The sequence below is a fragment of the Triturus cristatus genome, chromosome 4_1 (assembly GCF_964204655.1).
Source record: "Triturus cristatus chromosome 4_1, aTriCri1.1, whole genome shotgun sequence".
In the NCBI taxonomy this organism is placed as follows: Eukaryota; Metazoa; Chordata; class Amphibia; order Caudata; family Salamandridae; genus Triturus; species Triturus cristatus.
Genome location: NC_140585.1, coordinates 69762206 through 69778230, shown reverse-complemented (window position 1 = coordinate 69778230; position 16025 = coordinate 69762206). Strand labels below are relative to the sequence as shown.

Sequence of the window (16025 nt, the reverse complement as noted above, 5' to 3'; positions counted from 1 at the left end):
AGGTCTGAGTGACCCGTCCTTTTTTGGTATTAAGAAGTACAGAGAGTACACCCCTGTTCCCTGCTGGTGTACGGCCACGACCTCTATTGCGCCTTTTTGCAGCATACTTAGCGCTTCCTGCTGTAATAACGCTAAGTGCTCTGAGGACATAGGACGGTGCCTTGGCGGTATGGTGGGTGGAGTGGAGGTTAGTTCGAGACAGTAACCGTGTTGGATAACATCTTTGACCCACCTGTCTGTGGTGATGGAATTCCACGTGGACAGGAACCGCTGGAGTCTCCCCCCGACAGGTGTTATGTGGTCGGGGGGAAGGGAGAGGGCGTCACTGTTTGTTCTTAGGGGAGGACCTGGTATTGCCGTAACCGCGTCCTCTGCCCTTGGTGCTGGAGCCACGATATCCACCTCGGGTGTTTTTATCGTAGGAACTCTGTGTGCCCCCTTTATTGTAGGTTTGCTGTGCCCCCTGTCCTCTACCTGCACCTCTATTTCCAGGGGGCGAAAGGAGCCACTACGAAATGTCTGCGTTTGCAGAGCCCCCATTGACTTCGCAGTGTCCGTGTCTTTTTTTATCTTTTCTAAGGTGGCGTCAACCTCCGGTCCAAATAAGTAGTCGGGGTTGACCGGTTGATTGAGGATGTTATTTTGGACCTCAGGTTTGAATCCGGAGATTCGTAACCAGGCGTGTCGTCGTAGCATGACGCTGGTGTTTATTGCCCTTGCAGCAGTGTCTGCAGCATCTAGTGCACACTTGATGGATGCGTTTGTGAGCAGTTGTCCCTCCCTGATGAGGAGCTCCGCTGCCTCTTTGTACTCATGTGGCAGGTGTTGGAGTAGGGACTCTAGCGTGTCATAGTGTGAGCGGTCGTAGCGAGCTAGGAGGGCCTGTGTATTGGCGATGCGCCATATGTTTGCTGCCTGGGCTGCAATCAGTTTGCCGGAGGTCTCTAGAACCTTGGACTCTTTGTCCGGGGGAGGAGCATCACCCGTTGTCTGCGAGTGTGCCCGTTTGCGAGCATTGGCAACCACGATGGAGTCCAGAGGCAATTGGCTCCTAATGTACGTGGCGTCCCCAGGTGCGGGTTTGTATTTCTTCTCGATCCTGGGGTTTATTACCCGTGCCCTGGTGGTCTCTTTGAAAAATGTCCTTTGCTGGCTTGAGGACACCTTTTAACATGGGCAGAGTTTTTACAGTCCTCTGAGGATGCGAAAGTGTCCACCAAGAAATCATCCTCGATAGTGTCTGAGTGGAGTTGCACTCCATGATTGGCTGCGGCCCGTTCAATGAGGGCGTTGAATGCAGCAGTGTCCTCTGTGGGGGACGTTTTTGCGCCATAAAGTTGTGTGTCCTGTGTATCCAGAGCGGAACCATGTCTTCGGGGTATGTGGCGTCGTCACCCATGTAGTCCTCCACTGCATCCGTGTCGGAGTGCGTTGGAGAGAATGATGGATCTGTGTAAGAGGTGTGGATGCGTTCATAAAGAACTGGTTCCGATTCCGCCGGCATTTTTTGTTTTAGCGGGATCCTATAAGAGTCCAAAGCGTGCCCTGAAGTGATCTTCCGCTTTCGGAGCATAAGCCTGCCGGTGTCGGCGTCGATGAAGTGGGACGGCGATGTCCCAGTAGTCGAGTGTTCGGTAGATGGGGACCTTGTGTGGGTAACGCGGGTTCTGATTTCGAACATCTTCGGCGCCGTGGATGGCGGTAAACCAAAGGTGATGTTGGCCGGTGCCGAAGGTGCCTTCTGTGCCCGTTTCGGTTCGGAGCCCGACGAGGTCTGGAGGGCTGCCTTTTCCCTGATGCGTTGCAGGGACGCTGCCACTTGTTGCACCTGGAACGCCGACGGTTCTTTGGCGCCGAGAGGTTCCGTCGAGGCAGGTGTGGACTTCTTCGAAGTCACCGGGTCATCGAGCCGAGGAGGGGTAGTAGCCGTCGATGAATGTACCTTAGTAGGTGCCTTCGAGGTGGATAGCGATGCAGTGGCCATTTTCACCTTGATGGCTGGTGCCGATTGCTTCGGTGCCGGGGGCCTTGGCGCTTTGACGGTACCGATGGATTTTCTTTTCGGGTCGGCGCCGACATCGGCTGCAGCGAGTTCGGCACCAAAGTCCCTTTTGGTGCGGTCGGAGCCGACGGGTTTAGCTGGCGTCGAAGGTGTGGTGGTCCTCGAGCCGACCAGTGTCAGTTTCACTTTCTGTTGAACCGGTGCGATGATTGGTTTCGGTTTCGTGGTAGGGAAACCAGTCTTTTTAGGTAACAATGGCTCTCGCTGAACGTCCGTGGCCGGGCCAGAGGGCGGGGCCGAGGAACTGCGGGATTGGTCTTGGGTAAGGCCCGAAGGCGATCCCTCGTCCGGAGCCGTCGACTGATTCACTGGAATATCCTCCATTTGGACGGGTAGGCCTTGCTCCTCGCCGGAGCTACCTTCTTCGGCCCCTAAGGCCTCGTCGTAGTCTCCTACCTCATCGTCGGCTTCTTCCCTGTGAAAAAGCTCTTCATCGACATCTTCCGATCGGGAACCGTGTTCGGAAGTGGGGCTGGAGGGTGTATTTTCCACGCTTTCGACATCTTCGTCCTCGGTGCTGAAGATGTTGGTCGGGGCCGGTGCCGCTTGCTGCGCTTCCAGTCGCGCGGCTCGTCGATTCCGTAGAGTCTTCTTGGATCGGAATCGGGCACAGGCCATGTATTTCGATTCGTTATGATCCGGTGAGAGGCATTTGTTACACACCGGGTGGACGTCGATATGGGGGTATTTGGCGTGGCAAACAGGACACCGCTTGAATGGGGTCCTCGATTCCATCGTCGAAGGGCGGTCGATGGTCGGATTTAATGGATCCGAAAAGTTGTTAAAATCTCTAAACTAGCCTGTAAACTGTTGATACCGATCGGGAACAGTACTGTCGAAAACTAAAGGCCTTTTGGCCTGAAACTAGATTTTCCTAACTTGAGTCAAGATAAGCACATCCGAACCCAATGGCGGAAAAAAACAATCTGAGGATGGAGAGGATGCCCATGCGCACTGTAGTCCAGGGGAGGAGTCACCTATCCCAGGATACTTCGAAGACTCTTCCAGGACAACAACGTGCAAACATCCGGACCCAACACTAGGCGGCGATCTATGCACAGATATGAATTCAGCAGCCCACATGCCTCGAACCTAAGAGATTAAAGACCACCGGAGCGCAAGGAAAAGCTCTGGATTGGTTAATATCATTTCTGCCTCAAAGATCCTAGACAGTCAGAATGACATCTAGTGCTTCTGAAGAAAAACTGCTGCTGTGTGGCGCCCTGCAAGGATCCACCCTAAATCCCACCCTGTTCAACATATATATATCTCCCCTCTAACACCTCTGATCCAAAGCTTCGGGGTCTCCCTTGCATCCTGAATCAGATTTATACAACGGTCTGTCACTGTGATAAACTGGGTGGGCACAGATGCCCTGAAACTGAATGGGGTAAAGACTGAACTCTTGTGCTTTGACAAACAATCAATTTCAAATTTCTGCGAGTCATAATAGACAACCTGGAGACATAGATTGATTAAGTATTGGGATCACGTGGCAGGTATTGAAAAAGAAGAATTAAAATTCTTCCCATGCAGCCGAAAAAGCCAACTCAAGAAACTATTCGGCCTCGGCTGGATTACTGCAATACTCTGTACTTGCCGACAACTGCTATAACTCGGCTGAAGAAACTCTTTTTGGCGTAACAGTTTCCGCTTAACAAAGTCTATCTTAATCATCATCTGAAGTACTGGAATTACAGTCATGAAGTTTTGAAATCCCTCTTGCTTAGTTCCTCTTTTTCAACTCCTTTTAGCTTGAGGCACTGATCTGTCATTTCACCCCTTCCTCTTGCACTGTGTCTGCGGATCTGGTGTTTAATGTCCTCTCCCACATCTCAGATCTTCAGTTTACATCCACTCAGATAATGAAAGGACCCGGATACATTACTGGTTACTCGTCTCCATGAATGTCCCGAAGGTATTCAGATGTTTCGCTCACAGAATCTTTCCTCTTCCCAAAGCAATTAAATGTCTCTCTTCTTCCCAAAGCAATTAAATGTCTCTCTCAGACTCCAACCTTCTTCTCTGCTGTCTTCCTACACAACTTACTCAAGTGGCTTTTCCTGAAAGATTGAAACGGCTCCATGGCACTCTTGTGCGGGCTATAACCCGACAGGTGCCAGTCCATCCGTTCCTGCCAAGATGTCTGGTGAACCAGCTCTGCTGAAGATGGCATTGACGCAGTCTAGTCCTTATGAATATGTGAAAGCCACAGCAGACCACTAGGACCAAAAAGGGCCTTTCTTTCATGGAAAGGAATATGCTACTTACCAGTATGCATCTGTTCTTGGCATGTAGAGCTGCAGAGTCACACACTGAGGATAAGATCGCCATCTGGTGTTGGGCTCGGATGATTGCAGGTTGTTGTTGTCTTCGGAGAAGTCTTTGGTTACGAGGTTGGTGACTCCTCCCCTGGACAACAGTGCGCATGGGCATCCACTCCATCGGCAGATTGTTTTTCGCCATGATGGGAAAAGATGGAGTATATAGAAAAGAAAGAAAGGATGTCCATGTGTAATGTCTAAGTAAGACGGATGCTGGAACAGATACAGGTCCCGGGGAGGCGGGCGGGCGTGTGTGACTCTGCAGCTCTACATGCCAAGAACAGATGCATACTGGTAAGTAGCATATTCCGTTCGAGGCATATGAGCTGCAGATCACACACTGAGGATAGATTATACAGCAGTGCTCCCCTTAGCGGTGGTCGCCTGTATCCGTTGCAGCAGTTTGAAATAAAGTTTTTAGGACAGCCTGGCCCACGGAGGCCTGTTGTTTGGCCTGCACGTCAACACAATAGTGTTTAGTGAAGGTATGCGTGGTAGACCATGTGGCTGCCTTGCAAATGTCTTCTAAGGGAATATTGCCTAAGAAGGCCATAGAAGCCCCTATTTTACGCGTGGAGTGCGCCCTAGGGGGAACTGTGAGTGTACGTTTAGCCTTGAGGTAGCATATTTGGATGCATTTAACTATCCACCTGGCTATTCCTGATTTGGAGATCAGGTTGCCTTTGTGTGGTGGCGCGAAAGCAACAAAGAGTTGTTTTGTCTTTCGAAAAGGTTTTGTTCTGTCGATGTAATAAAGCAATGCTCTTTTAACATCTAGGGTATGTAGGGCCCTTTCAGCTACCGAGTCTGGATTTGGGAAAAAGACCGGTAGTTCTACTGATTGGTTAAGGTGGAAAGGGGAAATCACTTTTGGAAGAAATTTAGGGTTTGTCCTAAGAACCACTTTGTTACGGTGTAGTTGTAAGAAAGGTTCTTCAAGTGTAAGGGCTTGTATTTCACTTACTCTGCGCAGGGAAGTGATTGCGATAAGGAAGGCTACCTTCCATGTTAGGAATTGCAATTCACATTTGTGCATAGGTTCAAATGGGGGGCCCATGAGTCTTGTTAGAACCACATTGAGATTCCACACTGGGGCAGGTGGCAATCTTGGGGGAAGAATCCTTTTGAGACCTTCCATAAACGCTTTGATGGCTGGTACCTTAAAAAGGGACAGGTGTTGCCTATTTTGCAAGTAGGCTGCCAAGGCTGCTAGGTGTAATCGTATAGAGGAATACGCTAGATTGCATCTTTGCAAGTGTAGTAGATAGCAAATGATGTTTTGGATGGAAGCATCCAATGGATGTATGTCATTATTAGCGCAGTAGATGGCAAATCGTTTCCATTTAGCGGCATAACACGCTCTAGTAGTAGGGCGTCTGGCTTCTTTTATGATATTCATACAGTCTGGAGGGAGATTGAGGTAACCGAACTCTAAGACCTCAGGAGCCAGATCGCTAGGTTCAGTGTTTGAGGATCCGGGTGTCTGATTTCTCCATGGTTCTGGGTTAACAGATCCGGGGAGAGGCGTAGCTTTTGATGTGGAACTAAAGATAGTTCCAGAAGTGTGGTGAACCACGGTTGACGTGCCCAAGTGGGAGCCACTAGTATTAGTGTTAGTGACTGTTGTTTCAGTTTGCGTACCACAAATGGAACTAGTGGGAGAGGCGGAAAGGCGTACGCAAATCTGCCTGACCAGTTCATCCATAGGGCATTGCCCTTCGACTGTGGGTGTGGAAACCTGGCGGCGAAGGTTGGGCATTTTGTGTTTTCGGGAGTGGCGAACAGGTCTATGTCTGGTTGTCCCCACTTTTGGAAGAAGGGGAGTAGAACCTTGGGGTGTAGTTCCCATTCGTGGATCTGTTGTGTGTGGCGACTTAGGAGGTCGGCCACTTGATTGTGGATCCCTGGGAGATGTTCTGCTAACAGGTAGATGTTTTGGGGAATTGCCCATCTCCAGATTTGCTGTGCCAGTTGGGACAGTTGGAGAGAGTGTGTCCCTCCCTGTTTCTGTATATAATACATTGTCGTCATGTTGTCTGTGCGTATGAGGACAGTTTTGTTCTTTAGGTGAATTTGAAAGGATTTTAGTGCTAGGAACACTGCTAAGAGTTCCAGGTGGTTGATGTGGAGCAGTTTTTGTTGACTGGTCCATCTGCCCTGAGTGGTATGGTGAAGGAGGTGGGCTCCCCACCCCGTGAGAGATGCGTCTGTAGTTAGCACAACTTGTGGAAGAGGCTCTAAGAACGGTCTCCCTTTGGACAGGTTGATGGTGTTCCACCATTTCAGTGATCGAAGTGAGCGACTGTCCACCAACACCAGATCGGTAAGTTGTCCGTGAGCTTGGTTCCACTGTTGTGCTAAGCATTCTTGTAAGGGACGCATTTGAAGTCGTGCGTGTGGGACTATGGAGATGCACGACGCCATCATGCCTAGGAGCTGCATGAACACTCTTGCTGGAAGAGATGGATGAGTTTGAAATTGAGAGATGAGATTTTGTATATTGGCTATCCTGGCTGTGCTGGGATAGGCAATGGCTTTGGATGTATCTATGGTTGCTCCTAGATACTGATGTAAGTGGGAAGGTTGTAGGTGGGATTTGGGGTAGTTGATAGTGAATCCCAAATCGTGGAGAGTTTGAATCGTGCGATGAGTGTGGAGAACGCATTTTTGGTATGTATTGGCTTTTATGAGCCAATCGTCCAGATAGGGGAAGACATGGATCTGTTGTCTTCTGAGATGCGCTGCCACGACTGCTAGGCACTTGGTGAACACTCTGGGTGCTGTTGTTACTCCGAATGGGAGAACTGTAAATTGATAGTGTTGCCCATCTACCACAAATCGTAGATATTTTCTGTGAGCGGGATGCATAGGGATGTGAAAGTATGCGTCCTTGAGGTCCAATGTGGCGAGGAAGTCTCCCTGTTGTAAAAGTGGGAGGACTTGTTGGAGAGTGGTCATGTGAAAATGATCCGAATGTATATACTGGTTTAGTAGTCTGAGATCCAGTATGGGCCTTAGTGTTTTGTCCTTTTTGGGAATGAGGAAGTATAGAGAATATACCCCTTTTCCCTGATGTTGAAGGGGGACTGGTTCTATCGCATGTTTTTGTAACAGGGATTGAACTTCTTGTTTGAGGAGAGAGAGATGATGCGAGGACATTGGACGTTGTTTGGGCGGTATGTTTGGGGGGGATTGTATGAGTTCGAGGCAGTAGCCAGACTGGATAATTTGTCTTACCCACCTGTCTGTGGTGATGGAAGTCCAGACAGGCAGGAATTGTTGGAGTCGCCCCCCGACCGGAGTGGAATGGTCTGGGGGGAGTGGTGGCAAGTCACTGTTTGGTGGCTGGTGAGGTGCGGGTGTTGTTGTTGTTGCCCCGTCCTCGACCTTTGTTATTGTTTCCCCTATAACCTCCCCGGAAGTAACCTCTGTTAGGGGATGTTTGGCCAGAATTTTTAAAGGTGGACGTGGTCTCAGTTGATGTGTTTTTGGAGCCTCCTCTATAAAAGGAGCGACGAAAGGAACCCCGGTTTTGATGAGACTGCAGTGCTCCCATAGACTTGGCAGTTTCATTATCCTTTTTCATTTTTTCTAATGCAGTATCCACTGCAGGGCCAAATAGCTGCTCTTGGTTGAAAGGTTGAGCTAGAATTGCGGTTTGAACCTCCGGTTTAAAACCGGAAATACGGAGCCAGGCATGTCGTCTGAGTAAGACGCCAGTATTGACCGCTCTAGAAGCAGTGTCTGCTGCATCTAAGGCGCATTTAATGGAGGCATTAGATATTAATTTGCCTTCTTGGATGAGGTCAGAGGCCTGGGACTTAAAAGGTTCAGGCAGATGTTGCATAAGGTCCTCAAGTTGGTCATAATGCGCTCTATCATACCTGGCTAACAGGGCCTGGGTATTCGCAATACGCCAATGGTTAGCCGCCTGCGCGGCGACCCGTTTGCCCGAGGCTTCTAAAAGCTTAGACTCCTTGTCTGGGGGAGGCGTTTCTCCAGTTGTCTGTGAGTTAGCGCGCTTCCTGGCATTTGATACGACTAGGGAGTCTAAAGGGAGCTGGGCCTTAATGTATGCAGGGTCTTGCGGGGCTGGTCGGTACTTTTTTTCGATGCGTGGGTTGAGAACCCTAGCTCGAACAGGGTCCTTAAAGACTTCAGTAGCATGCTTTATGACCCCTTTGATCATGGGCAGTATGTGAACAGTCTTTTGTGACTGCTCAAAGGTATCAAGGAGGAAGTCCTCTTCAATGGCGTCTGTGTGCATAGTAACGCCGTGGAATGTTGCTGCCCTATTTATAAGTTGGCCGTACCCTAGGTGGTCATCAGGAGGGGAGGGCTTGGAAGGGTAGGTAGTGGGGTCAGGCATGTCAGGTATAGGATAAGACCAGTCATCCATGGGTGCTGGGTCTGGGAACGTAAAAGGGTCGTTTGGGTCAACAGGATCATCAAATAAATCAGGGTCCGCCCCTCCCCCTAAGTCATCATTATCATCCTGTGGAGGAGGTGAATGATAGGGAGATGGTAAAGGTAAAGGTAAAGGTAAAGGAGAATCAGGAGGAGGAGGGGGGGACGGGTTAGGAGGTAAAACAGGAGAGGAAGGACGAAGTGGTGAAGTAGCACAGTCCTTTTTCCGTATGGGAGCTGGGGGAGGTGTAGTGTCCAGCTTCCGCTTTTTATATGGGATGGCAGTCACATGTCCCGTTTTAGGATTGATATAGATCCGCTTCTGAGTAGGATCTGGTCGAAAAAGATCATCTGGCTCCGAAGGTGGTGTCTGTGACGTCCGCTTCGGGTCTTTATGAGCTTGTTTCGGCGGGGACGCAGTTTTCGGCTCCGATGATTTTTTCGGTGTCGACTGATTTTTCGGTGTCGACTGATTTTTCGGTGTCGACTGATTTTTCGGTGCCGACTGATTTTTCGGTGCCGACTGATTTTTCGGTGCCGACTGATTTTTCGGTGCCGACTGATTTTTCGGTGCCGACTGATTTTTCGGTGCCGACTGATTTTTCGGTGCCGACTGATTTTTCGGTGCCGACTGATTTTTCGGTGCCGACTGATTTTTCGGTGCCGACTGATTTTTCGGTGCCGACTGATTTTTCGGTGCCGACTGATTTTTCGGTGCCGACTGATTTTTCGGTGCCGACTGAGGTTTCGGTGCCGACTGAGGTTTCGGTGCCGATGGACTTTCAGGCATCGCTGTTGAAGAACGTTTCGGTGCCGGTGGAGACTTCGGTGCCGAGGAACGTTTCTGTGCCGAAGGAGATTTCGGTCTTGGAGCCTGTTTCGGTGCCGACAATGGGTGTTTGGGTGCCGAGGGTGTTAAAGGCACAATTAGGTGAGGTTTGCTCGAGCCCGAGCCACCCACAGGCTTAGTTGTCTTCGGAGCCGGGCCCGAGGGCGGGGCTTCTGAAGAGGATTTCCGGTCGCGACTGGGCCCAACTGGCGGAGTCTTGACCAATGCTTTTTTGGATGGGGCAGGGGCAGGGGGGGTGGTACTCACACGCTGCCCTGGAGTGATGAGGTCATCGGAATCGTCGGCTTCGGACACGATCTCGAGATCTTCGGTGTCCTCTTCGGGAACATCTTGAGCAAAGATGTCCTCCGGTTCTGGAGCTGGTTTGGCCATAATATGGCGTCGAGCTCTTCGGTCCCGGAGGGTCTTCTTCGAACGGAAAGCGGAACAAGCTGGACAGGTGGACTCGTTGTGTTCCGGCGACAGGCAGAGGTTGCAAACCTCGTGGTGGTCACTGTGGGGGAACTTCGCTCCACACTGGGGGCATTTTTTGAAGGGTGTCCTGTCCATCAGCCGCTTCCGGAACCGGTCCGAGTTGATGTCGACGTCGATGAAATGAAGATTAAAGAGTTAAATTGATTGTTGGAAGTTTTCTGCTGGAGCGGAAAAAAGTTCATCCGAACCCAATGGCGGAAAAAAACAATCTGCCGATGGAGTGGATGCCCATGCGCACTGTTGTCCAGGGGAGGAGTCACCAACCTCGTAACCAAAGACTTCTCCGAAGACAACAACAACCTGCAATCATCCGAGCCCAACACCAGATGGCGATCTTATCCTCAGTGTGTGATCTGCAGCTCATATGCCTCGAACCCTCAGTTAACTATGTACATGTGCGCCTCTACTCACCGGATCAATTCCGAAGGGATAGGGCCCCGTGAAGACACTGGTGATGTTGGGGTCCAGAGGAGGTGGAGGTTTTTCTGCCAGGTCTGCTAAACTGCAAGTAAAACCATAGTGATTACAGACAGCAGTATTTGCAGCAGGTAAGCAGCGGACGTGTGCAATCTGCTGCACGTAAGGCACAGACATCGGCTGCACGGTTCACTGACACCTGCTGCATCATCACATCAGAGAACATAACCCACTGTCCTTCAGAGATAACCCGCTGCCCACCAGACATCACCCACTGCCCTTCAGGCATCACCCGCTGCCCATGAGACATCACCCGCTGCCCACCAGATATCACCCACCGGCCTTCAGACGTCACCCAATGCCCATGAGACATCACCCACCGCCCTTCAGACGTCACCTGTTGCCCATCAGACGTCACCCACCGCCCATCAGACGTCACCTGCCGCTCATGAGGCATCACCCGATGCACCATAACATTAATAGACGTAACTCACTGCCCATCAGACACCACCCACTGCCCTTCAGGCTTTGCCTCCTGTTCATGAAATGTTACCAGCTACCCATCAGATGTCACCCTTTGCCCATCAGATGTCACCCTTTGGCAATCAGATGTCACCCTTTGGCAATCAGATGTCACCCTTTGGCAATCAGATGTCACCCTTTGGCAATCAGATGTCACCCTTTGGCAATCAGATGTCACCCTTTGGCCATCAGAGGACACCCACCACCATTCAGACATTGCCTCCTGTTCATGAAACGTTACCATTTGTCCATCAGATGTCAGCCACGGCCATTCAGACATCGCCCACTGCCCAACATCACCCACTGCCCATCAGACATCCCCAACCACCGTTCAAACATCGACCTGCTGCCCATCAGACGGTCCCCCGCGGCCCATCAGACGGTCCCCCGCGGCCCATCAGACGGTCCCCCGCGGCCCATCAGACGGTCCCCCGCGGCCCATCAGACTACTTTACTAATCAAACGTCATCTGCTTCCATCAGAGATCGTCATCCAGAGAAGCGTAGGCACCATTAATGTCATCTGCTGTTTGTCAGGCACCATAAACTCACTGACAGCAAATCTGACCCCATAATGGCCTTCTACTCCAAACCAACAATAATAAAGATGATTACTTAAAAAAAGAAAAATGAATGCCAGCAGTGGCATTACAGCTGATCCTGTGTCTTTCAAACTTTGCGACCGAGAAACTCATTCAGCAGCGGTATTACGAACTGGTTAATAACCTCCATTACGAATCATCACTCCAAATGACGTCATGAGGAGCATTTATTTGTGTTTGCAAGATACGTATCTAGGACAATGTCTGAGATTTGACGCCATTTGTTCCCAGTGAGGGAGACTTCAGGTACTCCGCACTTCCTGGAGAGACATCCTGGAAAGTAGAAGCGGAGCTGGGTTGCCGCTCGAGCGGGCCCGAGGAGCCGCAAATGCCAAAGACACATCACCGCCAATGAATCGGCCCACAGGCCGAATGAGAATAAAAATAGAATAAGAGAGCTGTGCATCGGACCAGTTGAGTAAACAGAAGTGATCTGCGCCTGTGCCTATGTAAGGTCTAAGCCGCCCGTTCCTGGGGGATGGGAGACATCACACATCTCCTAGAAAGGGACGAGGGTACAGAGAGGGAGTGAGACACCTTGTTGAAGAACATAACTGAGATTACAATCTTGTAACTGCAGTTCCAATTTATTTGTGTAGTATTTTGTTTCACGACGAGATTAAAGTCCTTTTTTTTATTTTTCATAAACTGATGAGCACGCTGTCTGTTGGCTGAATCTTGAGCTCCGAGTTTGTATCCCCCGCACTACCCTAAGCATGTGAACTCTCGCCCACACTACCCTGAGAGTCAAGGGCAAAAAGTTGTGCTTAGCCCAGTATGCCTTAGTAGATGGATCTAGGGACTCCATTGGCAAGAAGCCTCAACCACCATATTGTGGCACAGTAGCCCCTTTCTGCCCTGTTTCCCCAACCCCCCCCATCCCCTCAGAACAGGGTCCATCTGACATCTACTAACAACAACTACTAATAAATGTCATTGAAAAACCTTACCAAATCCTTATCTATAGTTTGACGGAGTTTATGACTTTGTGCCCAAACCTAAAAGGCACATAAAAAACCAGCAGTTCCGGTGAGTGACGCAAGCACAGCTCCCCTGCACGGCATTGCTTATTGACACTCCAGAGGGCGGCATTGCCATCATCGTGAGCAGTGCACTGGGGTAGTTATGGTTGCATTGCATACCACAATTCAGGGATGTTGGAAAGCGTCCCTCTTTGCATGGGTACCCCCCACCTTTTTGCCTGACCTCTGATACAACCAGACTTGATGTGCCCTAGGCCCCTGCCAATCAGGTTCCCAGGGCCGGTGTTCTTTCCCAAAACTGTACCTCTGTACCCCCAATTGGCACCTCTCTGGCCACAGGTAAGCCCCTTCATAAAATGTACCATGGGTACCAAGGGCACTGTGACCAGAGAAGGCCTCTAAGGGCTAGAGCACTTATTGTGTCACCCTTGGCGGTACTGTACCTTCGCGCACACAAACACACTGCCATTACAGGCTGCATGTTTTGGTGCAGAGAAAAGTGAAGCGTCGACATGGCACACATCCCTGTGTGCCATGCCTACAGCCCACTGCCTGAGGCCTAGGTAAGTCAACCCTTTAGCAGGGTGCACTAGCCCTCAGGTGAGGGTTTAGTGACAGGAGCCCTGTACCCCAACAGTGTCTAAACCCATTCTTAGACATTGTAAGTGTAGTAAAGCCATAAAGCGTATATGGTCTGGGAGTTTGTCATTATGAACTAACCAGCTCCATAATGGCTTTACTAAAACCTGGGAAGTTTGGTAGAAAATATATTAGCACATTAAACCCACACTGATGCCAGTGTGGGATTTAATGTAAAAAGCACCCAGAGGGCATCTTAGAGATGACTCCTGAAAAAAACCCAGCCCTGGTGTGGTTCCTGAATGCCTGCCTGCCATTTGCCACCACCAGACAGGTTTCTGGACCCCTGGATAAAAAGCCTCCGCTCTCTGGGTCCAGAAGCAAAGGCCATCCACGGCAGAGGTGCCATGCCTCCTCCCCCAGGATGGGCAGCGTCCATGAAGTGAAAGCTTCAAAGGACTGCCACCTTTGGAAGCGGCCTCTGCCTTTTCCCGCCCCCAGCAAATGGCTCCCACTAGTTCTTTCCCCCACTTTGGGTGGGAGAATCAGCTGGATAACCAAGCTAGGAGGAGAGTTATGCCCACCTTTGCCAACCACACTCCTCAGGTGGGGGAGGCGAGGTGAAGCACACATCTCAGTCCACGCCATCTTGAAGATGAGGGGACCCAACCACTTAGAAGAGGTTTATGCCCCCCTCCCACTGGAGGGTGGCATAATAGGGGGAGTAACCACCCCAAGGAAGGGACCCATTAAACCCGACCTGCACACCCCTTTTGATGCCCCTAAATTTAGTATATAGGGGTGACCCTTATCCTTGCCTCCTCAGATTTGAGGGAAAAAATAAGGACCGAAGAGCCGTGCTGACCCAGGATAAAGAAGACACCTACTGCTTTGACCCCAGCCCTACGGGCCTGCCCAGTCTTTGACCTGCCTACAGCAAGAACCTTGTCAAGTCTAGCAGCCCCTGGAGCACCTGCCTTGCCACCACCTTTAAGACTGTCTCTCATGAGCATCTGACTTGCTCAAACTAAGACTCACCTACAGAATCCGGATTGAGGAGGCTCTGTGATTTTGCACCACTCTGCACCCGACACTCACAGGTCGAGTTTGAGTGGCCCAACACCATGAGGATGTCTCCCCAGTGACCCTGACCTGGGATCTGGTGATCCCCAACCTCCCTCATGCTTCAAACTGACGCCTGCAGCCTCAACAGGAAGGGTCCCTCAACCGGAGCAGGTAAGAAGAACCAGATGCCAAAAGACACCCCTGCACTCAACGCCCCATGGCCTTGGGTGGCCCAATGACAGTGTCCAGGCATCCCCCAACTTACCTCACCAGCCGGTGGTTGCCTTCAGGAATTCTCCCTGCCCGAGCCTGCAGCATCTTTACCAAACTGGAGATCCTTATTGAAATCCACAGGTCCCTCAACACCTTGGCACACTGCACCCGGCCGCCCCTGCGCTGCTGGTGGTGCATCTCCTGTGCCGATTATTGGCCCCTTCAGTGCCGATCTCTACTCCAGAGGCTTTCCTTCCACAACCAAGTGGCCTGCTCGCAAGCAGTCCCTGACCAAAGGCCCCCTATGCCCCATTAGCTATCATTGGGCCCCTGCATTCTGCACCCGGCCGCCCTAGTGCCGCTGGTGGCGCAACCTAAGTGACTATCTAGGGGAACCTTGGTCCCAAACCCCAAAACTCCCAATCAGAAGACGTTTATTTACCTGTGAAACCAATCACCATTTTTCTCCAATAGGAACCAAGGTTACGAGTCTATGTTTCAAAAATGTTCCAAGTGTTTAGTTACTTTTTCTTTCATACAAAGTCATCTTAACTGCAAACCCTAAAAAGTCTTACTTACCTTGTATTGTGAGATCCCCGGTGTGGTATCCCAGGATACCACAAAGAGTAGTCGATGAAATCCAAAAGTAATTTAAAGGTATTGCTTTTTTAACCAATACAAACCGGTAACTATTATAAATCAATTCTCAATTGCACTTCTTGAAAGGTTCTATGATTAAAAGTATATTTTCTTTACCTGTGCCAAGACCTGTTTGTTCTAGAAAGTAAAACATAAGTATACCTTTTTTATACATACCCAATTGGTCTGGATTCAGTCTGAGTGTGTGCCATCAGTCTTGATTGAGTGAATACAATAAATGCTCAAAACACCCTCTGGATAAGCCTAACTGCTCACACGCACTTCCACAATGAGGTAGTTACCTAATTTATCCTCTCCTATACCTCTGGGGACTTCCTGGACTCTGTGCACACTATACCTTACTTTGGGGTTTAGTATATACAGAGTCAGCTTCCTACAGGGGATTCTAGTAATGTTATTTGTTTTAGTTTGTAACCATTGTGCCCCCTGGACTTAAGGGGTTCGCTTTACTGCAGCGCTGATTCTGTGGTCAGCACCGGGGTCCGACGTCAGATGCTGCCATTGGGAGCCTGAGGCGGAGGGACAACACTGCCTTGGGCGTCAAATATGCCAATCATTGCTGGCCACGGAATTTTAAACCCTTGCCGTCACTGGAGAACTTGAAGGTACATTCCGCCTTAATTTAATTTCCCTCTTTCACTGGGATGTGCTGATGCAATATTTTTATTAATGACTTTAGAACTGGATGCCACGTGTGGGCCTAATTCTATAAGATGCGCAACCATCTGTGACAAGACAAAGTTTGCAAGGAACTTTTCGTGCAGAAGAGACAGGACACTGAAAAGGACGCAGGGAGAGTCAGACACTGCATACTGAAACAGATAAAAAGAGAAACAAAGGCACAAAGAGGTGTAAATGTGAAACAGGA

The 16025-nt window shown here is 50.1% G+C and overlaps 1 protein-coding gene across 1 annotated transcript in view; it reads right to left on the bottom strand.

The window, feature by feature from the left end:
• Window positions 1–16025, bottom strand: part of LOC146839549 (V-type proton ATPase 116 kDa subunit a 3-like) — a 137434-nt gene that overhangs the window by 32845 nt on the left and 88564 nt on the right. The window contains exon 13 of the mRNA XM_085650816.1: window positions 10529–10723. Coding sequence (XP_085506942.1) covers window positions 10529–10723 — 195 coding nt within the window. The remainder of the gene's footprint in view (window positions 1–10528; window positions 10724–16025) is intronic.